This window comes from Myxocyprinus asiaticus, chromosome 14 (genome assembly GCF_019703515.2).
Source record: "Myxocyprinus asiaticus isolate MX2 ecotype Aquarium Trade chromosome 14, UBuf_Myxa_2, whole genome shotgun sequence".
Lineage (NCBI taxonomy): Eukaryota > Metazoa > Chordata > Actinopteri > Cypriniformes > Catostomidae > Myxocyprinus > Myxocyprinus asiaticus.
In genome coordinates this window covers 21,953,305-21,971,496 of record NC_059357.1, presented here as the reverse complement: position 1 = coordinate 21,971,496, position 18,192 = coordinate 21,953,305, and the positions used below count along the sequence as shown (strand labels likewise).

The window sequence follows — 18,192 nt, the reverse complement described above, 5'->3', positions numbered from 1 at the left end:
CATGCGCTATGTCTCCACAGTAACACACTCAACAAGCCACCTGATAAGATGTGTGGATTAATGTCACAGATGCAGAGGCAACTGAGATTTGTCCTCTGCCACCCAGATTGAGGTGAGTCACTATGCCACCACGAGGACTTAAGAGCGCATTGGGAATTGGGCATTCCAAATTGGGGAGAAAAAAGGGAAAGAAAAAAAATCCTTAAAGCAAGATCAGTTTCACTTATCTTGTTTTAGAAACAACACTGCATAGGATATTTAATTGTTTCAGAGAATGTATTTTGTCTTACTGTACTGTTTTTATAGTCAAAACAAGTGAAAAAAGTAATCCAAGAAGTAATCTGAAGAAGTAATCCAAAGTATTTAGAATACGTTACTGACTTTGTGTAATCTAACGGAATACATTACAAATGACATTTTACAGCATGTATTCTGTAATCTGTAGTGGAATACATTTCAAAAGTAACCCTCCCAACCCTGGGTTGTAATAGGGTTTTTTATTTTATTTTTATTTCTTATATCTTTATAAGTTTAATATAATGGGATATCTATTTCTTTGTTTATTACAAGATAAATGAGTGCTATAATCTAAAATTTCTATAGATCAAGTTGATTTTCTGTGCAACAATGGTGAATTATCAGTATTCCATATTCGTGTACACATACATATTTTACATGCTATTTCTTACTCAAGGTGGTGCTGATGTTTCAGTGACTGGCTTCATTTACATTTGACATTACGATGTGATGGAGAAACAACATGGAAGTAAACTGTGCTAAGTCCAACACATGAACAGTATGATATGCCTATTGTCATTTGGGTGTACTACTGAAATTATGTAAGTTATGCATCTATTTAGACTCAATAAGTGCCTGAGAAAATACTTGTGTGTATCTTATGTGTTATGTGTAACTCAGTAAGTGTTTAACAGCCAGTTGCATGTCATGACATTTCAATGTGAAAATAATTAATCCTGTTCTATATTTGTTGCATTCTCTCTTTGATATATGAAAAATAAAACATCAAAACACATCAAAATGTATTTTATTTTCTAATTGTCTTGAAAATTTTACACTATCTAGGCATTTGTAGATCCATTTGTGATAGATAAAAGTGCAGGTCTCTAAAGACCAGAATATATAAGAGTATTTGGTGACATTCCCATGCATTTAAGGGTTAACACAGTATCTACTGTGAGAAAACGACCATATTCTAATATTCATCCAGTGGTTGTTTGCTTCACACCGATTTAATGTTTTGGTGACCAATAAAATAAACAAAATCGTACCTCACGTGTGAGATTGAGAAGACTGTCAAAAATGGCAGATTACCATAATCACTTTATATTTTAAATGTAAAAAAAAATTTTTTTTATAATTAGTAAAACATATAAAGCATGTTTGAATTTTTGGTGTGTTATGCAAGTTCATTGATTAACCGCAACCAAATTATTTGTAAAGACTGATAATCACATACTATCAATATGAATCACTTACCAATACATTGTTCACCCGTAAATTAAGGCTCTTAAAATAAGTACTTAAACTGGGTCACTTAACTGTGTACAAAAGAATATAGTTAGATTTAGATAAATTGGAACTTTTATTATGACAAATCCATCAAATGACTGAAATGATCAGACATAAGACATCAAAAGATACAGAAATTAAATGAGAATCATATTACAATGTTGTGTATTTTTTCTCTTAACATTCCAAAATGAAATAGTGCTTTGTTCTTAATTTGCAGCTGACAAAGCCAGGCTAAAAGAGAATTTTGTCTCATTTAAAACAAAAGTAAAAAAAATTCCATGTCCTTGTGTAAAGTGTGTGCAGCGCTCCCTTTTGATTACATAAGAACTGTCTTAGTTTGACTCAGCAAAGCACCTAGTCGTTTTTCTTCACTCTAACGTTATTCTTTACGCTGTTTTACTTTTGTACAGACAGAGTGACTCTTTCCCTCAAAACACTGATTAGTATTACATTTTGTTTGTAAATTCATTTGTCAATTCTTGTGTATCGCTTTTGCATCACTGACTACTAATAAAGGTGCAAAAATCAAGCACAATGTACAACAATAGCATGTGAATCTGGAGACAGACCGCCTTGTTCTGCATACTCACAATGAAAAGTACCTTCAAAAATCAAAATTAAACTATACCATTCCTTTTGCCCAAAAAACACAGACCAAAACAAGATGAAATGCCACAAATTGTCCATTTAGTGTTAAACTACATTAGATAACTATTCATGTTGACAAAGGTGTGCAAACATATACAGTATAGCCTTTGGTTTGTATGAATACTAGCATTACACAGATACTGGACCCATTGTTTTAACACCACCATCTCTCCACTATCTTATTTAAAACAAGAAAAAACACTCAATCATTAAAACCATCTCATGTTAAAACATCTTAGTCATCCCTACAGTGTCCCAAATTGCTTAATCCGGACAAGATGGATGAAAACAAGTTGATTCAAGAGGGGAAACAGCAACAAGGTGTACAATAGAGCAGCCATTTCAGTGCAGTCTAACTGACTAAATGAATCTCCAGAGAGGGGACATACTAAACAGGGGTCTGAGCCAGTCAAATATTTTCTGACTTTTTGAGTCAATAACCCAATACTTCAGATATTACATACAGGCAACACAGCCTTTGATCACTTATGTGGTTGATTAAACATATGTTGTTGCTACTTGCTGCTCCCACCTCTGTGCTGAATAAAATACAAATCTATCTGCACACAATCAATCTGCAGCCATATACTTTGATGGAAATAAACAAATACTGTGCTTGAATCTAAAACCAAAAGAGAACACAATTCTACAAGGCACATAATAAAACATGTGGATGAAACAAGATCTAAAGGTCACCCTTTCCAACAGATTCACCGTTCTCTCTCATTAGATTTACGTAGTTCCTCCTTAGGAACCCGCTCATACACACATACTGTAAAAGCCACTGAAACACTGACACACACACACGGTGTAGACATATAAGGCACCAGGCATGAGAGTGAGGGCTTCAGTCTCCTAGGCAACAGTGCAGAGGGGCATCAGAGAAGGGTGCAGGGACAGCCTCCACTCTTCTGCTTGCCAGCGTGATTAGAAGGGAGTGGTGGGCTCTCTGTTTCCTGAAACTTCCTGAAGAGGGAAGGCAATGCAAGTTCATCACAATGCACCAGATTGTCAATGTCATTAGCAACTTCTCTTTATTTGAAATACCTTATTGCTCGCACAACCTCCATGAAGGCTTCATCCACATTGTAGCGGTTCTTAGCTGATGACTCCATATAGTGGATCCTGTTTTCTCTGGCAAACCCTACGGCCTCCTCTCTTGAGATCTACAAAAAAAATTACCCATCTTAAGAATTGCCAGACTAGTTATGCCAAAAGTACAGGTAGGGTGGTACCAAGTCAATACTAAAATTAAAAAGATGTAACGAAACTAGACTCCCTGCAGTACCGGAAGTACTGAATGACAGCTTGTTTTGGAACCCACACGAGAAGGATATAGTTGCAGCCCGAGCTGCAAAAAGGGGAAGGAGCTCCAAACCACCAGAAAAGACATACAAAGCCCCTAACCTAACCCTTAAGTGCCGCCCCCTTTTGGAGTGGTCCCAACCCCCATCTGGAGTAACCACGCACCCTTCTAGAGTTTACCCGCCCTCTTTTGAAGTATCCGCACCCGTTTGGAGATCTCCAGGATGCAGCAATACCTACTTGACCCGCACACTTTCAGACTGACAGCTTCTTTCTATGTGCTTATCTGAGCATGTGTTCTCTGCGAGCGCACGCAGTAATGCTGATACACGCATTAATGGTCAAATACACCTCAAAATTCCTGTCTTAGTCAGGTAATAATTTAAATGCATGTCAGTTATGTCTATAGTAAGAATAACTAATGGGACAAAAAAGCAGACTTATCAAAATAATAGATCTCTGCATTAGGATTTGCAATCTGTAATCTTGTATTGCTTTGTTTTTATTACTGACTGTTTTTTTTTCTTTAACAATTACTTGTGAACAAGTTTATCAAATTAAATTAGTTTTTGCTGTTGTATTGAAATTGGTATAGAGAAGTTTCACTGGTATTGGTACAGACTACTGAAATTTTTGGTATCGTAACGAACCTATCCCAGACTATTTAGGATTTTTCATAAGAAAAATACACTCATCCGTTTATCATGGTAACATTACCACTCTCTGCTGGTCAAGATCTGATTTGTTGCCCACAAGGACCATGGGAAAGTCATCTCGATCCTTAACCCGCAAAATCTGAGTGTGAAATTTCAGAATTTCATTATAACTGAAACAGAAAGAAACAACAAAGTTCATTAGCATTTTGTAACTACCTATTGTTGCTTTATAAATAAAAAAAAATACCACAGAGTTTACAGAAGGATCTGACAATTTAGCTCATCTTAGATAGTAGCCTGTAAATTTTATTTAAAATAAATCTTCCATGCAACGCCTAAGACAGAATACTGGATTGCAGTTTGAAATGTTCGTGCCAATCGAAATATTTTCAGTGAGTCTGGAAAAAACTGTGATGATTCTTATTTTGTAAAACTTTTACATTTACATCTAACCAGTTGTCACACAAATATGATCAAGTTCAGCACTTGAAGTTCAGCTCTGTGCACCTGATAACATGAACACTCATAACCTGCACTCTCATAACAAACACACTGTGTGTTTTTCTCTTTGAAACATACACAATCTTAGCCACATACTCTGTTCTTGTCTCAGTCATTCACACAAAAATTCTTGAAACTATTTATTACCCTTCCTCTCATACACACACACACACAGGTTAACACCTACCTGCCACTGTCATTTAGAGCAAACACCAGTAAGAAACCCTCTCCAGAGCGCATATACTGCTCTCTCATTGCTCCAAACTCTTCTTGTCCAGCGGTGTCAAGGACTAATGAACAAGCAAGCAAGCAAGCACACACACACACACACACACGCGCGCACACACACACACACACACACACACACACACACACACACACAAACGAAAAATAGGCAGAGTTAAATAGAGGGGTACATGGAAGATTTCAAATCCTATTTTTTCCCCATACACAACAAATTCAAACACACAGACAAAATCTTCAACTCTCAAAGTTTGCTTTAAAGACCCTGTGAAATCAGAATTAAACTTTTGCAGCTTTTAGTCCATATCTATTAGATTTAAGGTCATCTATATGCTAGTGCACTTCTAAACAATGACAAAACTTGTTTTCAAAAAACATAAGCATTTAAAACTGCAGACTTTCTCTTCCAGCTAAGAAGACTCAGGAACATCCATGACATCACATAGAGGTTGAGAAACCTTGTCCAATCAATCGCTTTCTAGAACGAGAACGCATACTCCATCTAAAAATGTTCAGTGTCTGGCTGTGTTCTAACTGGTGCTGATCATGCCTTCGCAGGGCACTTCGAAGGGAGCACAATCCATACTGTAGGGTTGTTCCAAACAGAATAGCTTAAAAAGTGAGTTTTGACTGAATGTTATCAACTTTCAGCCATCTGAAGCTCTCACAGTGAAGGGTAATTTTATTTGAAGGGAAAAGAGCATAGGGATGACCACTTCTGAATGGGACCCACCAACGCAGGAGCGGTGCGCTAGGAAAGCTGCTGGAGTTTATTTATATTTTTTGTGCAGCTGGAGTTTCTCGGGATGTATAGGTTGAGTAAATATTCTTTAATCTTAATGCTTAGTGTATTGTGATTCAAAACATGGATATTTGATCTTTTACTCACTTGTTTCTCATTTATCTGTATTGGACTTGCACAACGGCTCCAGCCTCATCTTAAACAAAGATTGTGATGTGCTGTGTGCATTTGTGGACTTGTGTGATTATGTTAGATCATCGTTCAGTTCTTTGGACAGGCTGGCCAGTACTGAGATTGCTTCTCAAGTTTCCCCGGTTAGCGGCTCTGACATGAGCAGAATGGTGAAAAGGGGTATGCGTGTGGCTGTAAACTAAAGCTAATTTTAGAACCCCCCACTTCCTGTTTTAGTAGGAAATACACCAAATCGAACTGTGCTCGTCAATGCACTTCACGGGGACTTTAAAGGAATATTTAGAGTTCAATACAAGTTAGGCTCAATTGACAGCATTTGTGGAATAATGTTGATTACCACCAAAATTTACTTTGACTCGTCCCTCCTTTTCTTTAAAAACAGCAATAATCGAGGTTACGTTGAGGCACTTACAATGGAAGTGAATGGGGCCAATTTTTGGATGGTTTAAAAGGCAGAAATGTGAAGCTTATGTTATAAAAGCACTTACATTCATTATTCTGGTAAAACTTGTGTATTATTTGAGCTGCAAATCTTTGATTTTACTGTCATTTCAGGGTTTACAGCATTACGTTGTCATGGCAATGAAGTTGTAAAATTGCATTTAACTTTACACAGAAAAGGTTAGTGAGTGATTTTATCACACTAAAATAATTTTAACACGCATATTGCTTACGTCTTGTGGCTGTACTTTTGAAATATTGAGTATTTTAACATTTACAGATTGGCCCCATTCAGTTTCATTGTAAGTGCCTCACTTTAATCCAGATTTTTGCTTTTTTTTTAACCCTCGTATTGCGATATGATCATTTTTGACCCGGTAGAGGTAAATCATAATTTTTTAAATACCACATATTTTTTTCCGTACGAGAACCAAACTTAGTGTCTTTGTCAAGACTACCAAAAATTCTGATTTTTAGCAGAAACTATTTAAGAGATATAACCATTTTTATAAAATTGTTACATCTTTTGCATTCCCGGGTCAAAATTGAACCATCAGTTGAGGCTTTCCACATGATATTATGCAGATATTTTTGCACATTTATGAATTCGATTTTTCTTTACTTTCGAGAAACATTTTACTTACATTTAGCCTCTTTCCCATACTCTCACACAGATTTTTTTTGTCTCAAAATGGTACTGCATCTTGTTTACAAACATGCACACCCACATACAGTCTCATGCACACTCACACACAGAACTGACAAACATAACAAATAAACATTATGACACAAATGCTGTCGATTGAGCTTAACTTGTACTGAACCTGAAATATTCTTTAAGCACAGCTGGTCTGACGTTTACTGACCCAGCAAGTCAAAACAAAACCTGGGCAGGAACCCCTAGTCAACAATGAATCATACTGATGCAGTTCTGACAGAAATCTTCCTACTCAGGCAAACCATGGAGATTTTTAACACTCATTCATTCCAAATGAGAAAGATTACATTAATGCCAACATACTGTCTAATCGTGTCTCCTTCCCATCCACAGTGCAGATTTTAGTATATGAGTCTTCAATGGTTGGGTCATAATCAGACACAAAGTAAGACTGTGAAAGAAAACAAAGACGGTTACATTTTGGTTGTTACTAAATACTCAACAAGGCAGCTTTTGGGCTTTAACGTGAAAGAACATGCAGAGAAAACCTCACTGCACTCATAACTTCACACAGACTATTACAACACACCCACAGAAATAATTACCCAGGCATTTTGTTGTCCCATGGGCAATAAATGTATCTTTATTTTCATACAATGTCCTCAATTCTACTCGAAAACAGACTTACCTGAATGAACTGGATGGTAAGGGCGCTTTTGCCCACACCTCCACCGCCCACGACCACCAACTTATATCTTTCCTCCGTTGACATGGTCCTTCTGCAAATGCGTACCAAAAGGTTATAAATCAGTACTAATGAATATCATCTTTCAAGATTAAAACGGGCTCTTTAAAAGCCTGGAAAAACAGTGCTCCATCCAGCCGCTTTTCTAAGGCCTGGCATCTTTTTTTAAACCTCTACAATACAATGCTACAGATTTGGGGGAAGTATGTATCATTAGCGAAACAGCATTGTTTAATCCCATAAAAAGTAATAAAAAACAACATTTGTAGATTGATTAATGTAACGGAATAGAAACGCGGTACAAGTCTGAGCAATGATCGCTGATTACCTTTCTTCCGCAGCCGCCTTGAGTAAATTAGCCTGCTCGTGCCAAGTTTGCGACTCGAAAGTCAGACAACTTTAGTCCACTGCCAAACCAGCGAATCTTCTTGACAACTTTAATGGGCTGTTTGCGTAAGATTTAGCCTACAAATTCTGCCGATGTTCACGCGATAAAACCATATTTGCTCATGGAGATAAAACGCGAATTCCAGGCTTAAAGGAATGTCCGCTCTCTGGATTCTTCTTGGTGATTTTATGGACTCCTGCTTCCGTTTGCTTTTTTTCATGACCAGGGGCAACATTTTTTTCCGTCTCCCAGTGTATCTTATATGGGCGTGTCTTCCAGCGTTGTTTTTCTCATCGGACGCATCATTTATTAATCGGTGAGTGTCTGAGTTCTCTGATTGGCTGATGAGAATGATTCGACGAACGATTCTGCTGTTACTACGCCTATGTTACGCTTGTATTTCCGCAATATAAGGCGAGGCTACTTGATAAATGTGAATATTTCCCATATTTGGCCATATGCCGTTATTTCAGTATTAATTATCTGTTTTATCTGTGTAAATAAACGCAAGAAATAATAATAATTAAAAAAAAAAATAATAATAGTAATAAATGGTAAAGGTGGAAAATATCTGCTGACATAAAGTATGTGTCTGTATGGACCCTGAAACGAGAGTCGGCAAGTCAGTTTTATATGAGGTTTGCTAGACTGAATGAAATAGATAAAAAGAAACCGACTGAAACTTTAAAAAGTTTGTATCATTGATGAAGGACTTGGATTATTATTCGAACAAACTCGCCTCCCCGGATGTGAATAATAGGGTGTAGTAAAGATTATTTTGGAGACACCCATAAATTACTGACTGTCTTTGCAAAATGTCGTGGGAAAAGGTACTCCCCTTCATTGTGACCAAACCAAATATGTTGACTAATTTTCCGAAATGCCCATCAGGCTTGTTTCTTAATGATGATATACATTCAAATGTTAAACGCCCCTCTTCTCAGTATGTAATTCCACGATAAAAGAAGTTTGTTGTGTTGTGATGTTTGATATTGTTCAATTTTGTTAATTGTTGAAATATTTCACCCAAAAATGAAAATTCATCATTTACTCACTCTCATGCCATCCCAGATGTGTATGACTTTCTTTCTTCTTCAGAACACAATCGAAGATTTTCGAAGATCATCTCAGCTCTGTAGGTCCATACAATGCAAGTGAATGGTGATCAGGCCTTTGAAGCTCCAAAAAGCACATAAAGTCAGCATAAACATTCTAATGAACATAAACAGACTCCAGTGGTTTAATCAATGTCTTCTGAAGTGATCCTGTTGGTTTTTGGTGAGAACAGACCAAAATATAACTTCTTTTTCACTGTATATCTTGCCATTGCAGTCTCTAGGCACGATGATGATTTCAAGCACGATTACAGTAGATGGCACTATAGGAATTGTAATCAAGCTTGAAATCATGATCACCAAGGAGACTGCTGTTAAGATGTACAGTGAAAAAGGAGTTACATTTCGGATCACTTCAGTCACTATACTAACTGGATCACTTCAGAGGACATTGATTAAACCACTGGAGTCTGTTTATGTTCATTAGAATGTTTATGCTGACTTTATGTGCTTTTTGGAGCTTCAAAGATTTGGTCACCATTCACTTGCATTGTATGGACCTACAGAGCTGAGACTATCTTCTGAAAATCTTAATTTGTGTTAAGCAGAAGAAAGAAAGTCATACACATCTTGGATGGCATGAGGGTGAGTAAATTATCAGAATCAGAATCATCTTTATTGCCAAGTATGCTTACACATACAAGGAATTTGTCTTGGTGACAGGAGCTTCCAGTGTACAACAATACAAAAACAGCAGCAAGACATAGATAATAATAAAAATAAAAAAATATTATACACATACGTACATACACACACAGACACACGCATACATACACACATACACATACGTAGTGCAAATCTAATACAAATTAAAAAATTAACAATCTAATACAAATTAAAATCTGTTATGTACAGTGCAAAATACAAATATTTTATGTACAGTGCAAATGTTTTTTTATTTTTTTATTTATTACATTTTTTTCAGAGGAATGAAATGGCAGAAGAGGTTGGATGTGTTGGATAAATATAAAAAAGACTAAACTGTGTATTGCACATAGTTATTGCTCAATGGGGCAATTTAACTGTTCATGAGATAGCCTGAGGGAAAAAACTGTTCCTGTGCCTGACAGTTCTGGTGCTCAGAGCTCTGAAGCGTCGGCCAGAAGGCAACAGTTCAAAAAGGTAGTGGGCAGGGTGAGTGGGGTCCAGAGTGATTTTTCCAGCCTTTTTCCTCACTCTGGAAGTGTATAGTTCTTGAAGGGGGGGGGGGGGGCAACCAATAATCCTCTCAGCAGTCCGAACTGTCCTTTGTAGTTTTCTGATGTCTGATTTCGTAGCTGAACCAAACCAGACAGTTATTGAAGTGCAGAGGACAGACTCAATGACCGCTGAGTAGAACTGTATCAGCAGTGCCTGTGGCAGGTTGAACTTCCTCAGCTGGCGAAGGAAGTACAACCTCTGCTGGGCCTTTTTCACAATGGAGTCAATGTGTGTCTCCCACTTCAGGTCCTGTGAGATGGTAGTGCCCAGGAACCTGAATGACTCCACTGCTGCCACAGTGCTGTTTAGAATGGTGAGGGGGGTCAGTGTTGGGGTGTTCCTCCTAAAATCCACAATCATCTCCACTGTTTTGAGCGTGTTCAGTTCAAGGTTGTTTTGACTGCACCAGACAGCCAGCTGTCCAACCTCCCTTCTGTATGCAGACTCATCGTCATCTCAGATGAGGCCGATGACAGTGGTGTCATCTGCAAACTTCAGGAGATTGACAGAGGGGTCCTTGGCGATGCAGTCATTGGTGTAGAGGGAGAAGAGTAGTGAGGAGAGCACACATCCCTGGGGGCACCAGTGCTGATTGTACAGGTGCTGGAAGTGAGTTTCCCCTGTCTCACAAGCTGCTGCCTGTCCGTCAGAAAGCTGGTAATCCACTGACAGATAGACAAGGGAACAGAGAGTTGGTGTAATTTATTCTGGAGTATAGCTGGGATGATGGTGTTGAAAGCCGAACTGAAGTCCACAAAAAGGATCCTTGCATATGTCCCTGGTCTGTCCAGATGTTGCAGGATATGATGCAATCCCATGTTGACTGCATCATCCACAGACCTGTTTGCTCGATAAGCAAATTGAAGGGGATCTAGAAAGGGTCCAGTGATGTTCTTCAGGTGGGCCAACACCAGTCTCTCAAATGATTTCATGACCACAGACATCAGGGCGACAGGTCTGTAGTCATTAAGTCCTGTGATTTTTGGTTTCTTTGGGACAGGAATAATGATTGAGCGTTTGAAGCAGCATGGGACTTCACACTGCTCCAGTGATCTATTGAAGATCTGTGTGAAGATGGGGGCCAGCTGGTTCGCACAGGATCGAAGACACGCTGGTGAGACGCCATCTGGGCCTGAAGCTTTCCTCGTCTGAAAGTATTATGAAAGTATTTTCATTTCTGTGTGAACTATTCCTTTAAGTCTTGTTTTGTTGATTTTCTAGTTTTTTGCCGCTGGTTTTAACAAATGAATTTAAATATATTAACATTAACCCTTTTATTTATAAGGGTTAGTACATTGCCTGGCCAAAAAAAACAAAAAAAAAGATAGACAGACAGACAGATAGACAGACAGACAGATAGATAGATAGATAGATAGATACACACACTGCCTGGCCAAAAAAAAAGTCGCTGTTTGGATTTAAATAAGCAGATACTTACGTGCCTATGATTGGATCATTATTGCAGTGATTTATACGTTTCAGCTTGCAACAATTCTTTTAACCCTAACTGATGTAGTGTGTAGCTTCTCATTTCCTAAACAACCATGTTGGAAGACGTATCCCGTGGTTGTAGAAAAGATGTTACTGTGTTTCAGAAGGGGCAAATTATTGGCCTGCATCAAGCAAAGAAAACAACTAAGAAGATTGCTGAAATCACTGGAATTGGGTTAAGAACTGTCCAACGCATTATTAAAACCTGGAAGGATAGTGGTGAACTGAAAGAAATGTGTTCAGAAAAAAATCTTAAAAGATAGTGATTGGAGATCACTAAAACCCTTGGTGAAGTCACATCATAAAAAAATCGACATTAGAACTCACAGCTATGTTTAATAGTGAAAGTAAGAGCATTTCCACATGCACAATGCGACGAGAACTTATAGGATAGGGACTAAACAGCTGTGTGGCCACAAGAAAGCCCCTTTTGACTTCAGTTTGCTAGGGAGCATAAAGATTGGACTGTGGAGCAATGGAAAAAGGTCATGTGGTTTGATGAGTCCAGATTTACCCTATTCAAAAACGATGGGCACGTCAGGGTAAGAAGGGAAGCGCATGAAGCAATGCACCCATCATACATAGTGCCCACTGTACAAGCCTCTGGAGGTAGTGTAATGATCTGGGGTTGCTTCAATTGGTCAGGTCTAGGCTCAGCAATATTATGCTGCAATAAAATGAAGTCAGCTGACTACCTGAATGTAGTATGACCAGGTTATCCCATCAATGGATTTTCTCTTCCCTGACGGCATGGGCATATTCCAGGACGACAGTGCCAAGATTCATCAGGCTCAAATTGTGAAAGAGTGGTTCAGTGAGCATGAGGAATCATTTTCACACATGAATTGGCCAGCACAGAATCCTGACCTTAACCCCATTGAAAGTCTTTGGTATGTGCTGGAGAAGACTTTACGGAGTGGTTTGACTCTCCTGTCATCAATACAAGATCTCGGCCAAAAATTAATGCTGGACTCTGGATGGAAATAAATGTTGTGACTTTCCATAAGGTTGTCAAAACAATGCCACAACGAATGCGCTCCGTGATCAAAAATAAAGGTGGTCCAACGAAATATTAGTGTATGCAACTTTTTTTGTCCAGGCAGTGTATAAATAAAAGGCATAAATGTAAGGGTTTTGGATCAATTAGTGTCATAAAGAACCTTTTTATGAGTGGTTCTTCAAAGAACCTTTGGGAAGAGTTCTTTGTAGTACCTGACATGTTTCTTTGTAGCACTAAGAAAAAAAATGGTTCTTTAAAGAACCACTCATTAAAAGGTTCTTCTATGGCATCGCTGCAAAACACCCTTATTGTTTCCTCCAGGCACCACTATTTTTAAGAGTGAATTGCATTGGGGTTTGGGTAGCTCAACGAGTATTGACACTGACTATCACCCCTGGAGTCACGAGTTTGAATCCAGGGTGTGCTGAGTGACTTCAGCCAGGTCTCCTAAGCAACCAAATTGGCCCAGTTGCTAGGAAGGGTAGAGTCACATGGGGTAACCTCCTCATGGTCGCGATTAGTGGTTCTCGCTCTCAATGGGGTCGCAAGGTAAGTTGTGCTTGGATCACGGAGAGTAGCATGAGCCTCCACATGCGGAGTCTCCACGGTGTCATGCACAATGAACCACATGATAAGATGTGCGGATTGACGGTCTCAGAAGCGGAGGCAACTGAGACTTGTCCTCCGCCTCCCGGACTGAGGTGAATAACCGCATCACCATGAGGACTTACTAAGTAGTGGGAATTGGGCATTCCAAACTGGGAGAAAAAAAAGAGTGAATTGCATTTGAACAGGTCCTCAAATTCCACACAAGCTAGACATCTTTATTTATATCACAAGATTGTGGTGCAGATTTTGTTTTGTAGGGTGTTGAACTGATTTATAATAAATTGGTAATAAAATGTTCTTTGTCTATTAAACATTTCAGTACAATTTCAATAGTTAAAGTAGGCAAAAATTAAAAACAAAGACAGAGTAAAATAGTTGTTTTTAATGAACACTGTATTCAGTACAAGCTATATATTGTTAAAATTCCATCCACAAAATACCCCTTTATAAATAAAAATGATCAGTGTATTTCAATAAATAAATTTACAGGCAGGCTGTGCATTATAACAGAACAAAATGCATGTTTATCTGCAGACATTTCAGTAATTTATACATGTGTCTTCTTCACAGTCAGCAGCTGTCCAATAGTATTGAATGAACATGCACATTCACACACTTATACATATGCTTTTGCGTCCATAATGGCCTCTTCATCATTTAAGTTCCCTTCTGTAGTAAAGAAGAATCACAGTTTTTTCTTATGCCTGGCTGAAGAGTTCTTGTTTACACCTGTATCTTTAAATAGCTCAGTTTTCATACCATCAGTCCCTTCCTCAACATCTGTATGGCAAAGCAGCCTGTCCCACTTTAATGCGTGGACCAAATAAGCCCCCAAGCAGCATGCGTTCTCCCCAGTCCAGTATTTTGTTGACTGTTAGACTGACTGGAGACAGGGGGCTCTGGTTTCCATCCATACCCTCCACAGCCTCTACGCCACCAGTAACCTCCTTCTCTAAAAGCTCTGGTGGGGAAGTGGCGATACCACATGGTCCCTGGATCTGCCTCTGTGAACTTGTGCTTGAATTGTCTGCATGGTTCGACAGGTATGTTTTTGCTCTTTGTTGCTCCTCCTTTGCTCTGCTAAAAGAGGGGGTGGGGTTGTCGTGGTTTAGTTTACTCTTCTTTTGATGTGATCTTGAGCAGCTGTGTCTAGCTGAAGCCTCCTTGCGGCTTAATCTGCTTACTCTGCCCAGGCTATCTGACTCCCCCATCTGAGTAACTGTAGAACTGCATATGGTGCTCTGCTTCAGATTATTACTGTTTACTGTTGACCCCTTCTGGTGAGTCTGAGGATCTGCACTCACTGGTGTTAGGGAAAGAGTAAGGTTTTTGCGTTTCTCTGCCAGAGAAATGCGGCCAGATGGAATTTGTAGAAAAGTAGGCTTAGGTGGGTTGAGCTTTGGTGCATCCTGCAGTGTCTGAGATGTGATGTTGACTGGTCTTTGTACCTCTACAGGATTTGTGTGGAGAGTGAGAGCTCCAAGCTTGCCTGAAAGAGATATGGTAAACTCTGGCTTCATCACCTCATAGTTTTGGCCTTGGCTCTGATTATTTTCCATTTGGTTGTTTTTGTTGTCACAGTGTACATTTACTTTGGAATCCTCATTACGCCCATTAATTATACAGTTGTTGTCCATGCTGTTTTGAAGGTTCAAGTTAGTTAACAGCGACACTGTGGAGCTGCTATTGATTTTGTCATTGGTGGGTTGTAGGCAGTTATCCAAAGTTTTGACTGACTCCTGAGAGTGAAGGTTTGTGTTGTTATTATTCATCAAAAATAGTGTTCCCTGGAAGAGCTGCAGCTGGCCCAGGAAGTTGAAGTTAGGTGAAATTGTAGGTCTGCGTTCTTTCACAAACCTAATGTAATGAATTGACAGAGACAATTCAGTTATTTGCTCAAACAAAGCAACCATATTTTTCATAAATAGATTAAATCAATGCACTTAAAGGGTTATTTCACCCAAAAATGAAGTTTCTATCATCATTTACTCACCCTTATACCATCCCAGATGTGTATGACTTTCTTCTGCTGAACAAAAAAATTAAGATTTTTAGAAGAATGTCTCAGCTCTGTAGGTCCATACAATGCAAGTGAATGGTGACCAGACCTTTGAAGCTTCAAAAAGGAGATAAAGTCACCATAAAAGTAATCCATATGACTCCAGTGGTTTAATCCATGTCTTCTGAAGTCATCCAGTTGGTTTTGGGTGAGAACAGACAAAAATGTAACTCCTTTTTAACTACATATTGCCATTGCAGTCTCTAGGCACAACCATGATTTTAAGCATGATTACACTAGATGGCACTATAGGAAGTGTAATGGAGCTTAAAATCATGATCGCCAAGGAGACTGCTGTCAAGATGTAAAGTGAAAAAGGAGTTACATTTTGGTCTCACCCAAAACTAACTGGATCGCTTCATAAGACATTTATTAAACCACTGGAGTTTTATGGATTACTTTTATGTTTACTTTATCACCTTTTTGGAGCCTTTGGATATCTGGTCACCATTCACTTGCATTGTATGGACCTACAGAGCTGAGATATTCTTATAAAAATCCTTGTTTGTGTTCAGCAGAAGAAAGAAAGTCATACACATCTGGGATGGCAGGAGAGGAGAATTTTCATTTTTTGGGTGAACTAATCTTTTAATCATCTCACATACAAATAACGTCACAAATTCTGTAAGCCTGGCTCTTTCTATTTTAATGCAAAATTTCACTACTTACTAAACAGGAAATGAAGGTAGAAGCAAAACAAACATTACCTGTATGCATGGTCCAGATCCATTTTCAGACTATACATAACATAGGCCACAGCGAGTGCAGGAGACCGAGAGATTCCTGCAGCACAGTGGACCAGGACTGAGCAGCCAAGTGACATGGCCCCATCTGAAAGAGTTCATTAGTTTTAATTCCAATATAATATATACCATAAAGTCTATTTTAGAGCATGTGGTGTGCAATATAATGACATTTTTTCACATTAGCTACAGAAAATTTTGGTGAAGTGCATGACAGGCACTTCCGTTGTCTTTCTAGTCATCAAAGCAAGTTTGAATGATTTCATGCAATTGAGATGCAAATATAAGCTGATGCAAGCAGTGGGATTCCGGGTCCCTCACCAATGAAGTGCAACGCCTGAGGGATCCAAGGAAGCAAGTCATCCCGAAGGGAGTCGTCTATTGGGATACGGAGGTACTGGGACTGGGGTAGAAACGAAGGCTGAGGACAACATCGGCTCACGCTTAGCACGTATGATATGCCTCGGTCAGATAAACCATCCTGTGGGTATAAACAAAGGTTTAAAGGTGAGAAAACAACAGAGACTTTATGAAGGGATTACGCCAGAGTTAACTATTTTAAAACTGGAGTGTATAAAGCAAAGATTCTGTTAAGATGACATTCGGAGCATTCTTGTACTCGTATGTCATACATATACTGTCCTTAAAAGATCATTAGAGAACTGAAAATATACCTGCGTTACGTCACTCTCTGCACCAAGGTAAAGATGCGGCAGGATACACGACAACGGTGGCCGCTCGGACTGACTATTCCTGTAGTAAACCATCTCTTATTTTTTGTCTTTTATAAATCTGATTAATCAGAAAATTGAACCTAGGAATAAAGGAAATGTATAGAAGAACACTGTTTTAGATTATGACGCAATAAACAGTCAAAGACAGTATCTTTCAAATGGAATACCCCAAAAATACTTTTGTTTTGATGAATAGTACTCACAATGTAAATAAACAAGTTAGGCTTAATCACAATAAACTAAAAGGTGATACTCACCAGCACTGTCAAATTAAATGGAGTGCGCGGGAAATCAAAAAAGGTTGAGAAAGTCCGACAAAGCTGGTGGACTAATGTGTAAATAGCACAAAAGGAAGTGAATAACGCGTGTACTAAAAAAAATGTATAATCTGCTTACTTAAAAATAGTTTCGTTATCTCTCTCTCCAAAGTTGTGCTCCCGTGTTCCTCTCCGTCCTGTCTGCGCATCTAACATCATTTGTTGTTGTATGTCTATACCTGCGCGAGGGAGGAAAAAGATGAGGTCATCCCGTTTCCAGAAGCTAAGAATAGTACAATTGTATGTGATGTCATTTTCAGCCAATCAGCGCTCAGGGCTGCACTTTCACGCGCGCGCGGGCACGCTCTATTTGTTCGCCATCATCAATTTACATGGAAGACCTCGGCATTTTTATTGCGATGAATTGTGTTTTCATTCAACGACACTTTGTCTCTGTTGGCATTTTATAAAACACACCGCTTCGCTTTAATCAGTCAAATGAGACTTTCCTATCTTTCTATGTGTTTTTGTAACCAAACTCTGCAACATCGCACGCGAACAATGTTTCTCTCGTTAACAAAATACATTATTCAAAACGCTTAGTTCAGTGGTCCACATTACATCACAATTACATGGATTTTGCGCATAGAACTATGCAGTTTGGCTCTATTTTAAACAACCTTACACTATGCCCTGTACTTTCCATTTTAATGTTGCAATGCACATTTCTGAGATAATTCCACAGCCTGCAGCTGCATAACAGAACACGATGCAGTGGTGCCCTACTTAAAATTCAATTCTATTTATGTCCATTTATTAAACACTATTATTAATGCTAATACAAAACTACTTGTAGAGTTTTACATTTGTTTTTATTATGCACATGCTACTTTTAACAATGTGCTCAGAGATAATGCCCTAGTTTGTTCATC

At 38.7% G+C, this 18,192-nt stretch overlaps 2 protein-coding genes across 3 annotated transcripts; both read right to left on the bottom strand.

Annotated features, from left to right (window-relative positions):
* Positions 1-1,590: 1,590 nt before the first annotated feature.
* rras (RAS related) lies at positions 1,591-8,292 on the bottom strand. Its single transcript, XM_051716696.1, has 7 exons — positions 7,993-8,292; positions 7,608-7,698; positions 7,283-7,370; positions 4,831-4,933; positions 4,204-4,312; positions 3,229-3,347; positions 1,591-3,147 (listed from the first exon to the last, which is right to left on the bottom strand). The coding sequence occupies exons 2-7, from the start codon at positions 7,689-7,691 to the stop codon at positions 3,060-3,062; spliced, it is 591 nt and encodes a 196-aa protein (XP_051572656.1). The 5' UTR covers positions 7,692-7,698; positions 7,993-8,292; the 3' UTR covers positions 1,591-3,059.
* A 5,537-nt stretch (positions 8,293-13,829) lies between these two features.
* Positions 13,830-17,986, bottom strand: si:ch211-195b15.8 (probable dual specificity protein phosphatase DDB_G0281963). Of its 2 annotated transcripts, none has more exons than XM_051716150.1 (5): positions 17,261-17,986; positions 16,944-17,083; positions 16,591-16,750; positions 16,234-16,357; positions 13,830-15,324 (listed from the first exon to the last, which is right to left on the bottom strand). In XM_051716150.1, the coding sequence occupies exons 2-5, from the start codon at positions 17,034-17,036 to the stop codon at positions 14,241-14,243; spliced, it is 1,461 nt and encodes a 486-aa protein (XP_051572110.1). In that variant the 5' UTR covers positions 17,037-17,083; positions 17,261-17,986; the 3' UTR covers positions 13,830-14,240. The 2 variants fall into 2 exon arrangements, with proteins under 2 accessions (XP_051572110.1, XP_051572111.1); XM_051716151.1 differs by having other exon boundaries at positions 17,400-17,986.
* Between the last annotated feature and the right edge of the window lie 206 nt (positions 17,987-18,192).

What these genes read in the sequence shown, in the direction of transcription:
- si:ch211-195b15.8 (XM_051716150.1), bottom strand. Translation starts at nt 17,036, where the DNA reads ATGGTTTACTACAGGAATAGTCAGTCCGAGCGGCCACCGTTGTCGTGT. An exon ending in CAGAGAGTGACGTAACGCAG is followed by an intron (nt 16,751 to 16,943) that starts GTATATTTTCAG and finishes TTATACCCACAG; the next exon opens with GATGGTTTATCTGACCGAGG. An exon ending in GATCTGGACCATGCATACAG is followed by an intron (nt 15,325 to 16,233) that starts GTAATGTTTGTT and finishes TCATTACATTAG; the next exon opens with GTTTGTGAAAGAACGCAGAC.
- rras (XM_051716696.1), bottom strand. Translation starts at nt 7,691, where the DNA reads ATGTCAACGGAGGAAAGATATAAGTTGGTGGTCGTGGGCGGTGGAGGT. An exon ending in TTACCATCCAGTTCATTCAG is followed by an intron (nt 7,371 to 7,607) that starts GTAAGTCTGTTT and finishes TTTCTTTCACAG; the next exon opens with TCTTACTTTGTGTCTGATTA. An exon ending in GAGGTTGTGCGAGCAATAAG is followed by an intron (nt 3,148 to 3,228) that starts GTATTTCAAATA and finishes TTCCCTCTTCAG; the next exon opens with GAAGTTTCAGGAAACAGAGA.